At 40.3% G+C, this 15640-nt stretch overlaps 1 protein-coding gene across 1 annotated transcript; it reads left to right on the top strand.

Annotated features, from left to right (window-relative positions):
- The first annotated feature begins 405 nt into the window (after window positions 1-405).
- Window positions 406-14837, top strand: phldb2a (pleckstrin homology-like domain, family B, member 2a). The gene is made up of 17 exons (XM_062433191.1): window positions 406-505; window positions 3676-3800; window positions 4879-5846; window positions 5999-6331; window positions 8568-8702; window positions 9040-9177; window positions 10137-10283; window positions 11308-11418; window positions 11503-11592; window positions 11757-11891; window positions 12323-12422; window positions 12890-13085; window positions 13485-13575; window positions 13663-13809; window positions 13897-14116; window positions 14292-14377; window positions 14593-14837. Exons 2-17 carry the CDS (start codon window positions 3746-3748, stop codon window positions 14731-14733), a joined length of 3093 nt encoding a protein of 1030 aa, XP_062289175.1. The 5' UTR covers window positions 406-505; window positions 3676-3745; the 3' UTR covers window positions 14734-14837.
- The last annotated feature ends 803 nt before the right edge of the window (window positions 14838-15640 follow it).

The raw sequence follows: 15640 nt of genomic DNA, 5'->3' as shown, positions 1-15640 counted from the left end.
AAGCTTTAAAGATGGAGTTAGATAGCATTTGCAGTAATTTCACTCAAACCCAGTGCCTCCATGTTGGAATATGACATAGCCAAATGATAACATGATATTGTAGCTTATTGATCATTGCTTTAAGGTCAAAAGTCAGAATTAGCATCCTGATTCCTTGTAAGACACCCATAATTAAAGCTGATGATGCGTTCTTTCCTCTTAACCTTCCTCAATCCTTCCTCTTTGTCTCTATCAGAGCAATTCTCGACTAAACCAGGAGGGGCAGCAGCAGTGCCTGATGCTGAAAAGTAAACACACACTTTTGTCTCCCCTCCTCTCTTTTTCCCGGGGAGGAGGAGAGTACGAGCAGAGAGCTGATGTGGGAAGGGTCTCTTGTGATCCTTTGACTTAGGGTTTACTCTGTTGTTTCAGACTCACAGACACACACAGACAGGGGACTTCAACATCTGCAGCCACATACCGACAAACTCAAGGCTCAACTATGTGAAAGAGACAGAAAACGAAGGTAAGTGTTATGTATCACGAGTCGCGCTTTTTGTTAAAAAGTTGATCCAGTGACTGCTTTGGTTAACCGGTTGATAATGTGATGCTACGGGTGGCTCACCTATTATGCTTGCTTGATTAATTAGCCCTAATTAACGCACAGATGTTGCCGTAGGGCCGATATTGGAATATTCATTAACATATCAAAATGCAGGAAACAACATCTGTAATGAATTTGAATGTTATGTTTTGTAATTCTGGCAGATGTAAATTTTGTCAAACTGTTGAGCAAAAAAAAAAAAAAAAGCAGAAAGCCTTCACAAGTTCACTACTACTTCAGTACTTTGTTTTCAGTCATTGGTACCAGGAACAAACCCTCTAAAAGTGGATGACAGCAAACAGTGTTTATCAGTAGGTCTTTAAACTATTGACTGCATCCCTAAGCTTTTGTGTGTGCAATGTGTGTGCATGCATATGGGCTGTTAAGATGAATCTGGATGTTGCAAAAGTATGACATTGATTTTAGAGCTGAAATGATCAATTTAGAACTGCAGTGATTAGTCTATTAATTGATTAGTTGATTAATTGATTTGTTGCCAACTTTTAAATGAATAACCAGCTATTTTTATGATTTATTATTCATTTGGAGTTATTTAAAAAAATAAATAAAATAAAGTAAAGTACGTAAAAAGTCAGTCCAAATTCTTTTGTTCCAGCTTCTAAAATGAGAATATTTTCTGGTGATAAACCTGAATATTGGGTCGTGGACTGCTGGACTGTTTGTTATACAAAACCATCTAAGAAAACTTATTGGGAAACTTTTTAGAAAAGGGCAGCTGCTTTCAAAAAATACTAGGCAGATGTTCAGATGGACCATCTGTCTATCACCATCTTACCTCAAGTAGATCTGTCTACTGACTTGTAGTATATACATGACACACCCACTTTACTACATGATATGCCCACTTGGTTAGGTTTAGACATGAGCAGGGAAATGGACAAGGATATGGGTCAGGGGGTTGTGGGGATGTCCCATCACGAAATGGGTCTGTCATGTAGTAGGGGGTGTATCTTGTAGTTCTGCAAGACTGCAGGTAAACCCTCCTCTCTAACCATGCAAGATTTGTATGGTCATGCTAGAAAGATGCTGATTGGTCACTGGTGTTCCAGACACAACTTGAAGCCTGAGAAGAAGGATTCTCATGTGACCTTTTGAGGTCATGATCTTGTGAATCCAGCTGCACAACAGTTGGTCAGGCCAAAACAAGGTACTTAAGATGTGATCTTTGGCTTTTGGAAACCATGATCAAAGTTTTTCACTATTTTATAAACTAAACAAATGATTAATCGGAAATATAATGAACAGAATAATCGCTAATGAAAATAATATATAATAGCTTATATAAAATAAAATCATTAGTTGCAGCACTAAATCCATTAAATTGAAAAATTAAACCCACCTCCTCACACACACTTTTTTGATAATCGAATAATTGTTTAAGTCTTTTTTCAAGCAAAAGATTCAGACAAGTTGCAGCTTATATCAGTGTATTGGGTTTTGGAGTGTTGGTCGGTTCTGGGAAATTGAGACAGGCATTTTTCACTCTTTTAGATGTTTATTGACCAAATAATTGAGGAAATAATCGGCACATAAATAGAGAATTAAAGTAATCATTAGTTTCAGACAGTCCTATTTGATTTTAAAACTAATTTCCTTTGCAAAACAACTGATTTAAACCACCACATTATTATTTTTCTCATCACGGAAATAAATATAGCGTTTGTCTAGACCGTTATTGAGTCTTCTAAGACAACAGGAGGTTATCGCCGCAGTGTTACCACGCCTTCAATAAAAGCTGTCTGTTATCAGCGTCATTCCTCGGACTGTTTACATCGCCCTGTGTGTTTATGATCTGCTCTGTCCCGCTGCACTGTAGTCTGGGTGATGCTGTAAAATCTCCTGCTCCTGACATGGGGCTGGGTTTTTACCCCCGCTTTTTTGAGGAGGTCTGGAGAATGAACTCATGCTGATTGATTGTGTGACTGTGTAAAAGGATACCCTACTTCCTGTAGGCCCTCTCACCAGACAGCAGTACCAGAAAATCTTGGATCAGCCACCTCTCTCTCGTTCTCTGCAGTGTGTGTGTGTATGTGTGCTGTCTGTGCCTATGTGTTCGGGAACCCTTAACGTTTGACTTTGGAAATCCCTCTTTTGTATCACTGGAACCAACTTCAATGAATCAGATCTTATAACACTGAGTACAACAGTCTGACATTGTGTATCTGTTTTATTTATTTAGATGTATTTCTTTTAGTTTTCTTTTGTTTCGCTCTAGAGAGGATAAGAGTTTCTTTTCTGCTTTTTTTAATCAGTCATTCTATTACTTATCTTTGATTAATGAGTTGATCAATCGTTTACTCAATTACATGTCAAAAAATCTAAAGTTACCTAAAGCCCCAAATAATGTAAATAAATAAGTAAGCAATAATCAGAATTGCTTACTTAAGCGGCCAACAGCCCCAGGTATGTAATTTATAATAATATGAAACAGTGAAAGGGAAGTAACAATCACTTAATCTTGTGTTAGTGGATTAATTATTTCAGTATGTGCTCTTCAGTTACTCAAGCAGTCCCAGTCCAGTTTAACCAGCCTGAACCTTTAACTTTGGCTGCTGCCCTCACTGAGTCTGGGGCTGTGAGGGAATACTTTCGAGGACTGGTCATGAGTCTGGGGCTAAAAGATCGATTAAAGCACACATTGCTTCTTTTCAGACTTGGTTTTTGTTGGGGATACTGAGCCAGAAATAAAATCTTTCCTCTGGATCTGCTTTCCTACTTAGTTTTTCGGAAAGTTTTTTTTTTTTTTTTTTTTTTCCGTTGAAGTATGTAGATGATCTGTAGATCTGCTTGAATTGGGGTACTGTTGCACATTATGTTGAGAGACCACAAGGCATGTTTTCAACTTCCTGTGATGTTTCTTTTGTTGCAAAATTGAAAGAATCTGTGATCATTGTACTTATGCAGGAATAGTACAGGGAAGACTAGAAGAACAAACTCCCAATAACTGATAAAAACTCACAGACGTGACATTCAACATCAAAGCTTTTCTTTTTCACACTGTCCTACTCTGATTGCAAGTTACACATACTTTATGTTTACTTAGGATTAAATTAATTATCTTTTCTTCTCAGGCAACAAAGCACATAGGGCCGAACTGAATCCCACATCTGCAGACTGGATCAGAGAACAGAGGTCGGACCGATGAACAGCATGCTTCCTCAAAGAAGTGCTGTGGCCACGCTGGGCTACGGCTCAGGTAAGACAACAATCAAGACAATTACTTTTTTTTTTATATGATATTTAGATGAATCCTTATATATTTACCACTTAAATCAGGGCTTTCACTTTCCAGGATTGAAAAAAAAATCACATATAATCCTCCACTCTGTCATTCAACATACAACTAACAAGATCCCTTTAGCTGGTTAACAGTAAACCATCTAAGTCTGGACTGCTCCATGAAGCAGGTTTACTGTGTTATCTGGTTAACTTTTATTTACCTGGAAGCTATCCAGATAACTCAGTAAACTTGCCTCTGCCCATCAATAATGATCAAACAAACAAACTAAACATTGCTAATATTATTTCATACTGAAGCCCATTCTCATGCTAGAAATATTTTGTAAATACAAGTTGCAATTTGAGATTTAGGGGGCTCAGAATAAATGTATCAAACACACATTTGTGAATGAGTTTTCTATGACAAAGGAGTGACTCAGGCTAATGTCCTCACCGCTCCATGCTATTATATTTGCCCTGTAGTGGCACTGGTGTCGTCAGGGTTTCTCATGCAGTCAAGAATGTTATGCATTCGGACTAGTCTTGGTCCACCAGCATTCTTCCATTTTTAGAAGAAGCTTGAACCGCTGATTGAGCCAATGTTTGTATTGGGCTCAGAACTGTATGAGCGTACATTCTTCACTGGTTTTCCCCCTCTTACTCAGCACATGATTAAATGATCGCTCTCCTCTTAGCTGAGCTGCTGCTTATGAAAGGAGCAGTAAGATTTAGTGGCATCTAAAGGTGGTAGCGCAAATTGCAACCAGCTGAATACCTACGGAGAACCAATGGTGGAGGCGAAATCCGCGAAAAACGTGAAGGGCCCTCTTTAGAGCCAGTGTTTGGTTTGTTTGCAACATGGCAGGCTTCGTGGAAGAGTACCCACTCCCTATGTAGATATAAAGGGCTCATTCTGTATCTACCAATATTTCTGCTACTAGAGTCCCTTAAATCTTCACTCATCTCCTTTAAAGGAGCTACATTAAACCTGACTCCATGACATAATCCAAAAAGAGAAAGGATTACATGCTCTGTCAACTTGCTTTTTTTTACAGACTGTGTGAAGATTGAGCACAGCAGCGGTGGCTCAGTGGGTGGGACATTGCTCAGGGGCTCCCGCTCTAAGGCAGAGCTACAGGAGCTGATGGAGACGCTGCAGCGCAGGAAGAGTGCTCTCGAGGCCAGTCTGAGGGCAGCTGAGTGCAGTCGCAAGTATCTAAGCGTGCCTTCACCTGTTGGACCCCAGTCCGCCAGGCCACTGTCAATCCTCAGCAACATGGAGCGCCCTCCATCTGCCTCTAGAAACTTCTCTTACATGAGCAGCAGCAGTGTACCCCCATCACCTCGCCAGGGTGAGCGCCAGCTGAGCACCAATGGCTTTCTCCGTCATTCCTACTCTCGCCACCAGTCACAGGACAGCCTCCTCCTCTCTAGCGCAGCAGATGGAAACTCTCTGCTCTCCTCGTATGGCGAGCCTCTACCTCGTTCTCCCAGGGTGAAAAGCGGAGCAGCCAGTGTGCCATCCAGCCCTCGCATGGGCCGCAGACCCTACTCTCAGACCAAAGCAGCAGGTGACTCCAGACAGAGAAAGTACTCCACTGGCTCCCTTTCCAGCCTAGGCATGCACAGCCGTTCTCTGCCACGACTTCACAATGCAGCAGATCCCCCTGTTCTGTCGCTACCGTCATGCCACTCCTCAAGCCACCACAGAGGGGTTGGCTCAGCAGGGCAGCGGCGCAGTCTCTCGTCCCTTGAGCAGCCACCAGATGTGACAGTACCAGCCAGCATGCCCAGCACTCCCAGGAGGGCAAGCCTGGCCTCTTTGAGCTCTCTGGGTGTAGAAATGGATGGGACCGGTTTAGATCTGGGCTTTGGAGACAGGAGGTTATCTTTTGGGAAGGGCGGGCTGACCCCAGGACAGAGGATGGGCAGCATCACCTCTTTGAATGGGAAAGAGGAGCTGAGAGACTACCACCAGCACCAGAGAGATGAGAGACTCAGGGAGCAGAAAGTGCAGAGATTGGTGAGTTTCCTTTTGAACCAGATTTGTGCACATTTATAAAAAGTAAATGCCACTTTCACAGCCTCTCCACACCTTGATTGATTAAGAAAAGTTAACAGTAAAATAATAATAAAAATGTATAAAATAGTGAAGTGTGGACCCTCTCTCTGCAGGAGTGCCAGCGTCTAGAGACCATCTTGAACCTGTGCACTGAGCTGGGCCACGTGGAGAGAGAACCAGCGGGCTCGGCTGTTTCTGACCTGCAGAAGATTAATAAGGAGTTGGAGAAGCTGCAGGTGTCAGATGATGAGTCTGTGTTCTCCGACTCTCCCAGCAGCAATGCTCCAGAGAGCTGCTTCGGGGCCAAAGCCAGAGACTTGCAACTCACTGAGGAGCAGCAGGTCAGCCAGCGTCAGCATACCAACTACAGAGAGGCCAGGTCCCACTCTCCTGCTATCAGCCTGAACAGCAGTGCCCCCTCACCTTCCACTCACCACAGAGCTAAAGTAAGTTCCCCCAAACTCATGCTCATTGAAAGATCCTCACAAACAGCAGGTTTGGAGAGTGAAAATCAAATAAAAAATAATTTAAAAAAAAACCTAGACAGTTGTCTCAACTAATAAATGTTCAAGTGTTCCAGTCTTTTGTCACTGGAAGGTTTTTTCTAGAAAAAGAACAGAACAAAGAACCACCAAGATAACACCTACAAGTCATTCAGCATTTTTAATGTCAACTAAACTGACCTGCACTCTCAGCTGTCCTTCCCTACAGAAAACATTACACAACCGTCTTTAAAGGCAACATTATGCTCCCTGTGACGAATAAATTGAACTTCATGTGTAAAATCTGTGGTGTGCCCTCTGTGTCTGGCTGTATAGTGTAAAGTTTCAGATTCGGCAACATGACCTGCAACATGACCATGCAAACCTCTGCATCAGCTCTATCCTAATCTTAACCTTTTCTTCTTTTTCTTTTCCGACCTGTCATTAACTTGCTGCTACAGAATGAGTGTTGAAGTGAGTGAAGAGAGGACCAAGCTGTAGTGAAGTCTAATGGGACACACCCCTCATGTGGAATGCAGTTTATCGGACTGCTGATAGCTTGTTTATCTGTGTTTGTTTGTCATCTTAAATGCTTCCCATTACTAGGTTACTTTGGATTTCCTTTTTCAACATTTCCACAGAACTGCAATTCAAAGTCATGTAGCGATTACAACATTTCCAGAGAAACAAAATGTGTGTTAAAGAGAAAACCAGCAGGGTTGAAGGGGTTAATAATCATGCATGTATTTGGTTCAAACTGGATTTTGAAGTGAAACCATTTGTAGCGAGAAGCTCTTGAACAGACTCTGAGTCATATACTGACAACACATCCATGGCTTAGTGGTTGGATTGAGTGTGTGGCTTCCACAGTCTTACTGAACACATAAACATCTTTAGAGTTGAGGTATTCCTAAAAATCTTATGGCTTTTTGTCAGAGGCACAGTGTAAATTTTCTGTTTGTGTGGGTGGCTCAGATACATGGAAGAAATCAGGTTGCACAAGGCTCCCTGACAACTTTGATGTTATTACAGTTTCACCTCAGTAAAATAGTATAGTGTTGAAGATGTTACAGTGGGAAACCTCATAGTGTTGAATATGTTACAGTGGGAAACCTCAATGCGCATTCTGAGAAATACTGTAACAGGTTACAAATGTAAATACATCAAATACTGTGATTTCAGCTTCTAGCCAGACTGCTCCTCTACTCTCTCAGTCCCTGTGTCGCTGAGTTACTGTCCATATAAAATGAAGATTTTTTCCACTCCAACAACCTAATGGTGTGTCTGGTTTTAATGAAGAAGACCTAGTTTTGCTCCAGCACATTCAAACTCTTCAAGGAAGGAGGGGGCAGGAAATGACTATCCCACAGAGAATTAGTGTGTGCATGTGTGTGTGAGCAGAAGAATGTTGGTGTATATGCATGGCAAGGAAAATGAAACTGTAGTTTACACAAGCAATGAACCTGTGAAAAATACAACTTTTATACACACCTACAAAAAAATATAAATAGTGATTTCAAAGTTGAGATCGTTATTTCTGCACTTTGTTAGTTGTGACAGAAGTTTACAGAATCCAAATGCCCCCTCTTCCATCTCTCGCATTCCTCAGAGCAGTGTGCGCAGGAAGAAAGAGCACTCACAGCCCGCCTGGGAAACTATAAATTTTTGAGCTGCTGGCCACATGATTCTTTGACCACAAAAAATAATACCTCATGGCTCCTTCAAGGAAGAATAACTGATCATACAAGATGTGTTCAATGTACCCAAATAGTGGAGTGTGAATCCATGTTTGAAGGGTGTTGGTAGACAATGAAATATGTTGGAGTATTTTGGCATGACTGGCAGTGGAGTGCACTGATAGAGCTTTCCATTACACCAAGTAGAAAAGAATCCCGTCCCTGTTGTCAGTGATCCAGCTTTGGTGGAGTTAAAACAGCAGCTGCAGTTGTCTTATTCAGAAAACTGCTGGCTGGCAAATGGGTTTAATAACATATTTTACACAGGGAAACAGTAGTTTCCCAACTTATAAAAACTTGCTGTTAATTTTAATGTGCAATTAACAAAAGGTGCTCTTGCCATAAAACTCTATGATTATGTTGATTATGCAGCATGTCTGTGCTTTTCATAAATGTACTTAGTAAGTATTTAGTTGTTCTCCTATAGAGCCAAGCATTTCTATGCATTCCTGATGTCACTACAGGCTTTGGAGAGTGTGCAGCTGAAGCAAGAAGTATCGCATATAGAGGAGGAGAGGATTCAAGTTCTGAACAATATCGAGGAGCTGGAGCAGAAGATCAAAGACCTAGACAACCAGATGGAGGAGTCTGTCCGAGAGGTAGACAACACAGGACTGCATATAAACACAACTGGCACCTGAACAGTTTGATAATGTTTGTTCTTATCCAGTGTAAGATGAATTGATGACTTTTTAATAAGAGCATCATGCACAAGACTCATGACAGAAAGCTGATATCGTGCATTTTGTAAATACACTGAATTAGAAAAAAATATCACGACAGCTACTGATGAGATGTGCATATGTTTTTCTATGTTTCTGCTATAGCACTACTGTGCTTTTGCTTGTATTATTCGGTCTGATTACATGTATCAATTAGTTTAAAGACATCAGACTGTGAAGGTAGTTTCTCACTATGTGTTGATGATTACTGCAGATGGAGGTGGAGTGTGCTCTGCTAGAAGGGGAACAGGAGTCGGAGATGTCCCAGCTACAAAGGGAAAAAGGGCTTCTGGATCAACTCAAGGAAAAGCTTCACGGTAACAAGACGACGAACCCCACTGAGAAGTCGCAGGTGAAAATATGTAAATGTATGTTTCTTAGCTAGATTTTTTGGCAAACAAAGCCAGTTTGTATATCATTATGAATTCAGAAAACAGTAAGGGGAATGCTTTGTCACGATTTACTGTATGGACCAGAGCCCTGAAACACTAAAGCCACAGCTCAAGATGAAAAACACGAGATCAATGTAGCTTCACCACAACTTCCTCTAAAATGGGTTCAGTTACATTTTCTTTAAAACCAAACAAACAAATTATTTCTCCAAGAGAAAACGTACAGCAGACACAAGACAGTTCATCAGAAGTCTGACCTGCATCAGCTCCTAGACCTAAATCTCTCTGGAATTTGAAGAACTAAAACATAAAAGTATTAATAACCAAAGTAATGTGTGTCTGCATTTACATCTGCAAACTGACTGCAGCAGCACTCTTCTGATCAACCTGATAAATCTGATAAACCTGTTCAAAGGATCTAAACCAACTCTCCTTGACAATAGAGAGCAGTTTATTCTGTATTCTTCTCAATTAGCTCATGTTTGCAGTGATCGCCAACACGCACAGCAAAACCAAACCCTTCTGTTCACATTTTTCAACTGCACTGGCTGGATTTTTTTTCTTCACAATTTTTTTTTCACGCCTTTGCTATCCTTCTTGACCTTGTTCTCTGTAAAGCAGGATCCTTTCCTTTGCTTCCTGTTTCACATTAAAAACTTCTGCTTCAACACTGGCATACCTTAGACCCAAATTTAAGAAGGGGCCCAAATAGTTACCATCTGTAAAAGTTTGTGTCGAGGAACACTAAAATCAGCTATAACCTCTCATCATTTGAATGAACAGTTTTTTTTTAGCAAAAATCTGAAGCTTTAAATGTGTTTTACAAGATCTAAAACAAAGTTTTATGATATTTCCCTGAAACAGATTTGTCTGTTGTGTACTTTTACTTTATAATTGGAGTATTATGTTTGTTTCTTAGGAAGCTGAGCAGCAGAAAAAAAGTTTGGAGGACTTGGAGTTTCAGAAGCTGGAGAGAGAGATTCATCAGGACGAGGAAAAAGAAAATAAGAGCCAAGAGCTGCTGCGACAGATCGCTGAGTGCCAGCGTCTTACTGTCACACACAAGGTACAGCCAACAAGAAATATTTACAGTATGAATAGTCCAGAGAATGTTTTGAGAGCATGATAACAAAATGCAACATAACAGTGTGAGTAAAGATAATAAACCCAAAGATCTGAGGTTTATGCTGTTGTATAGTTTAGCGAGAGTAGGTATTTAGCATTCCTATGGCGTTTTCAATGCATGTTCAGTGACAGGCAAAAAGAGCACTGCATCGCTATGAAATGGTCTGTTACAAGTTATATGATTTGATAAGTTTTGACTATCAAACCATCGTATTGTATGATTGTAAAGACAGAAAACAATACAATAAAATTAAAGGAACAGGATTAGAAAAAGGATTCTGCAGGAAAAAGTCAAACTTGATATAATGCACGCAATCACACCAAGATGAGTCAAGATCAAACAAATGAACAATATTATTTTTTCTCAGGCCTCAGTAATGTGCCCACAGAAATATTAATATTGTCTTTTTAAAGTCCAGTTAAAGTGCATTTATTCTTCTTTTAATCTGACCTTAATTTGTTTAATCATATGAAATAAAACAGAAATGCAACAATGTTGACCAAACAATGTTTTTGTGGTGACTATAATTATTATATTATCGAACTGTGTTTCTTTTTTCTGGATTTTTTCAGTTACTGCATCATAGTTTGTTGTCATTAATCTTACTACAGGTTGTGCATGAAAATAAAGCTGCAAAATAGTGAGATTTGCAGCACAAAGCATGAACTAATTACAAGAAATGATAATACCAGCAATGGTAAGCATGAAATACTATTTATGTAGTAATGAAGTCAATTAGATCAACATGTAGCAAATCAAAAATCTTGCAAAAATGGAATTTTGCCATCCTGAAATATGAATTTGTTTTTGTTCACTGTGCTGCTGCTTCAACATAAAACACCTATTCAGCATCTGCTAATGTGATGACAGTGTTATTTTTGCTATATGAGCATATTCTGTGAAAGTCTGTGAAAGTTAGCAGATTTTGTGTAGTGGTGATACTGTGCTGCTTTCTTTCTCACAGGAGAGACTGATGACGCTGAAGAAACAGGCCTCACAGATCACCTTACAGTCTCAGCAAGAAAGAGAACATTTCCAGAAAGAGAAAAACAATTTGCTTGTAATGCTTCAGAAGGTAAAAAAAAAAAAAAGTCTTTGTAGGCTGATCTTGTAAATATTTCATTTTATTTACTTGAGAATCCTATCCTGATGCCTGCAGGAGAGAGAGAAACTGGCGTCGTTGGAAGGAAAGTATGCAGAGTTGTCTGAGGGGCAGAACTTCACAAACAACCCTGCAGCCATCAAAGAGGTAGGAGTCAGTTACAGTTACAGTAATACTTTATATTTCCACCCGCAAAGCGCTCCCTGCGTCTTTCAACAAAGTACACAGAGAGACCAGAGTTTCAGTGACACTGATGAGAAGTCCTGTTATTTTATTCCACTTTGTTATTCCTCTGATTTCTGTGATCGCAGCACTTGCACGCTCTGAAGGAAAGGAGAAGAAGCGGTAAAGAAAATTCCCACCTAAGTGACAGCCTACCTCACAAGAGGAGCCAGCAACTCCTCACTCCCTATGGCAGATCCCTGGGACGCACTCTTCCACCAAAGGTCATTACTTGTGTTTTAAAATGTATACTTAGCAGACAAAAAAAGGACAGATACAGAAGGATCAAAATGTGTTCACATGGTAGAGGCTTTAGAGAGACAGTAACCTAGATTTTGAAATCAGGAGTTTTGTATATTTGCATAAAATTTGTCTAAATTTGTAAAGATTTGAAATACAGATTCATAATAATGGTGCTAGTGCTGGACTGCAAAAGAGGGGATTTCATTGCCCTCATTATATTTATCCAGAAAGATCTGAATGTCTCTGGAGAGAGATCCACCCAAACTGGAGTTTGGGTGGAAACTCAGTTTTAGTTCAGCTTGCAACACCCATCCAGCTCATGAAGTTCTTTGCAGATGAGAGAAGTTTGCAGTTGTGTAAATGCTGTAGAGTCTGATCTTGACCAGCATGTGCGCTGTTGTTTCCTTCCCAGGGCCACTTGCCTCTGTCCCAAAGCTCCAGCTGTGGCAGCGTCATCCCACAAGGCTTCAGCTTTTCCCCCCGGGACCTAAACACTCGCCGCATGCCTAAGAGTGAGTCAGAGTACCACACTGTCGCATCTTATCTGCATCAAATCTATATAGCAGTGTGGTCGGCATTGTACCTCAGGCTATATACATGAACTATGACATAAAATGTTGTAGTGGTCCAATAATCTGTGCTAGTTTACAAGGACAGCCACATTCAGTGTGAGACTACACTGCACAATGTACTAGATAGGAATTTGTGATTTTGAGGCAAATTACATGTTTGCATAACTTGCTCAAAACAAGTAACCCAATGCAAAATCTCATTATTGTTAATGTCTATATTTACTGTATAGTCATTTTATTTATGAACTGTCTCATTAGATATGTAAATAATATGTGGTTTATTTTTTAGAGAAACCCTTTTAGAAGATTAAAGATCAGAATTTATCACTGTGTTTGACTGTAACATTACATCATGCATGCTGAGGGTATTTTCACATTATTTCTATAATATTCTCTCCTGTTAGCAGGCAACAGCCATGCACACATGAATGAAGACAGACAGAGAAGAAGCGATTTTTGCAGCAGGATGGTCTCCGAGCCCAACGTGTTCCTGGACTCCTTCTCATACCCAGACAACAGCCAGGCCTCAGACACCGTCAGCGTGGACAGCTCAGACAGCCTGGAGACCAGTTTCTCCGCCTGTTCGCCAGACAACATTTCCAGGTTGGAAACCGCAATGATGTACTGATGAAAGAGATCGGTTAGAGAAGGATTGAAGGAAGATTTTAGTCAGAAGAGGAACAGATGTATTTACTGGAAGCAACTGCATTGTAGAGTTAGCTATTTAAAAGGTTGCCAGCCAGAATGTATGAAAAGCTATTGTGGTATGCTCTGTATTTATGTCATCAGAGAAGAAACAAGAATAGCCACGTGTGTATCCACGTACACATTATGCAAATTAGCTTACTACTGTTGTTGAGGTGTTGAGTTGCACTATTTAATGAAAAATGAGTTTGAGCCTGTTTTATTTTTTTTATTTTTTTCAATGAATTACCTACTTTTGGTTTTAAATCTAGCTTATGATATATATATCCTATACTTGGGTTTTCCGTTTTCCATCAGTGCCAGTACGTCTAACATGGCGAAGCTCGAGGAGATGGAGCGTTTACTCCGAGAGGCCCAGGTTGAGAAGCAGAGACTCCTCGAGCATCGGGTAATGTTTCAAACCTAACCAAAATGAACTATTTATGGATGTGTGTGTTTAATGATGGATCTGATTGACTTTATGTTGCACATATAGGAGCGTGAGATGGAGATGCGCAGGCACGCTCTGGAGGATGAGCGCAGAAGAAGGGAGGATCTGGAGAAACGTCTGCAGGAGGAGACAAGCAGGCGACAGAAACTTGTAGAGAGAGAGGTGAAGCTCAGGGAGAAACAAAGATCACAGGTATCCGGAGAGGTTGATATCTAATGTTTTTCACTTTTATCTTCTTGCGAATACATCTGTAATCTCATCTTGATCATTTTTCCACAGTCCCGGCTGTTGACACGCTACCTCCCTGTAAGGAAAGACGATTTTGATCTTCACGGCCATATTGAGGCAGCTGGACATAACCCAGATGCCTGCTTCCATCTGGCCATCACTGATAAAACGTGTCGAGGCTTTCTGGTCAAAATGGGCGGCAAGATTAAGACATGGAAGAAACGTTGGTTTGTCTTTGACCAGAATCGCAGGACGCTCACCTACTATGCAGGTGAGTGTCTCTTCCTCTCAGATAGATTTTAATATACAGATTAAAATGTGAGATCAAGTTACTGCAACAATGATGTCACTTTTAAACTATGCTGGGAGAGTTTGGAGGCAGGGAGCAAGCTTTGATCACTGAGTTGTTGGCCCATAAACAGTCATGTTTATGTACTGCACTACAGACAAACATGAGACCAAGATGAAAGGAGTCATTTACTTCCAAGCCATAGAGGAGGTGTACTACGACCATTTAAAGAATGCGCACAAAGTAAGTCGGTTTATGTGCATGTGTGTGTGCGTGTCTCTCATTTTAGGCATGTCTACACATTCACCATTTTTTTATATTGTTGACATCTGTTTGTCTGCTTTTCTCCCTCCCATTTGTCTTTCTCCCTCCCACATATGCACCACTTCATCTCTTTCCCGTCCATACTCCGTTATTTTACTTTTCCCCCCCCCAAAAAATTCACTCCTGCACCAAAGAGCCCCAATCCCTCGCTGACCTTCAGTGTGAAGACCCATGATCGGGTGTACTACATGGTGGCTCCGTCGCCTGAGGCCATGCGTATCTGGATGGATGTTATTGTTACAGGCGCTGAGGGACACATGCATTTCATGGTGTAACTGAACCCAAGAGATCGGGGGTTAACGCCACTAAATTGTTTTGTGTGATTTACAGCACCCAGCTTGTATCAGTGTGACAGCAAATGTGTTGCGTTGAGCGGAGATGGATGTTCATCAGGTCAACATGAAATTAACTTCTGTTTACACTTGTAGTATAATGTATGTAGTCCAGAAGGACAACTGATGCTCAAAAGCACATTTTATAATGTAATCAAGTATAGAAGATCCAAAGAATTGATATACTAGTTTTATAATTAAGCTATTTAGTTAGTATTTTATTTGTTCATGTACCATGAGTGGCTAAAACATCTCTAAATCTATGTAGCAACAATTCTCCATTCTCGTTACATCTCAGCAGACATACATTTGTTTGTCTAATACTTCTTCTGTTATGTTTGGCTTCAGTCAAAACTTGATCAGCATTTAAATGATCCGTAATTGAACACCTGCTACACTTTCAAACTGCAGTACACACTGACACTGCTTCTGTAACAGATGTATATGCAGATATAATGTGCTTATCGCACATGTTTAAACCAAAATTGAAGTTATATATCTCCACCTTTTTCTTTGCCTTCTTCTTCCCTCCTCTTTACTTTCTATTGGACTCCATGTTTTAATGTAGCTTTATCTTAGTTTATTTCCTTTAAACATCAGGTTGTATCAGTTGATCCCAGCGTCCTGGTGATCTTTGATCAGATAAGATTACCCATGCCATATTTGTGTTTGCAAGAATGTACATTTTTATATTAACTAAGTTTCATGATTTCCATATTGTCACTAATATTCAAATATAATTAGTGTGAATTTTATTTTACATTTTAAACTAGAGCATTTTGATTGCTGCTGTCAGACTACCAGCATAAGCTGGTCCTGTCTGCTTATTTAAAGCAGGGCTAAATGTCCA

This window comes from Scomber scombrus, chromosome 14 (assembly GCF_963691925.1).
Source record: "Scomber scombrus chromosome 14, fScoSco1.1, whole genome shotgun sequence".
Lineage (NCBI taxonomy): Eukaryota > Metazoa > Chordata > Actinopteri > Scombriformes > Scombridae > Scomber > Scomber scombrus.
This window is presented reverse-complemented; position numbering and strand designations above follow the sequence as displayed.

Excerpts from the sequence above, each read along its gene's own strand:
- phldb2a (XM_062433191.1), top strand. The coding sequence starts at position 3,746 with ATGAACAGCATGCTTCCTCAAAGAAGTGCTGTGGCCACGCTGGGCTAC. Across the intron at positions 6,332-8,567 it reads CCACTCACCACAGAGCTAAA|GCTTTGGAGAGTGTGCAGCT; the intron begins GTAAGTTCCCCC and ends ATGTCACTACAG. Across the intron at positions 8,703-9,039 it reads TGGAGGAGTCTGTCCGAGAG|ATGGAGGTGGAGTGTGCTCT; the intron begins GTAGACAACACA and ends TGATTACTGCAG.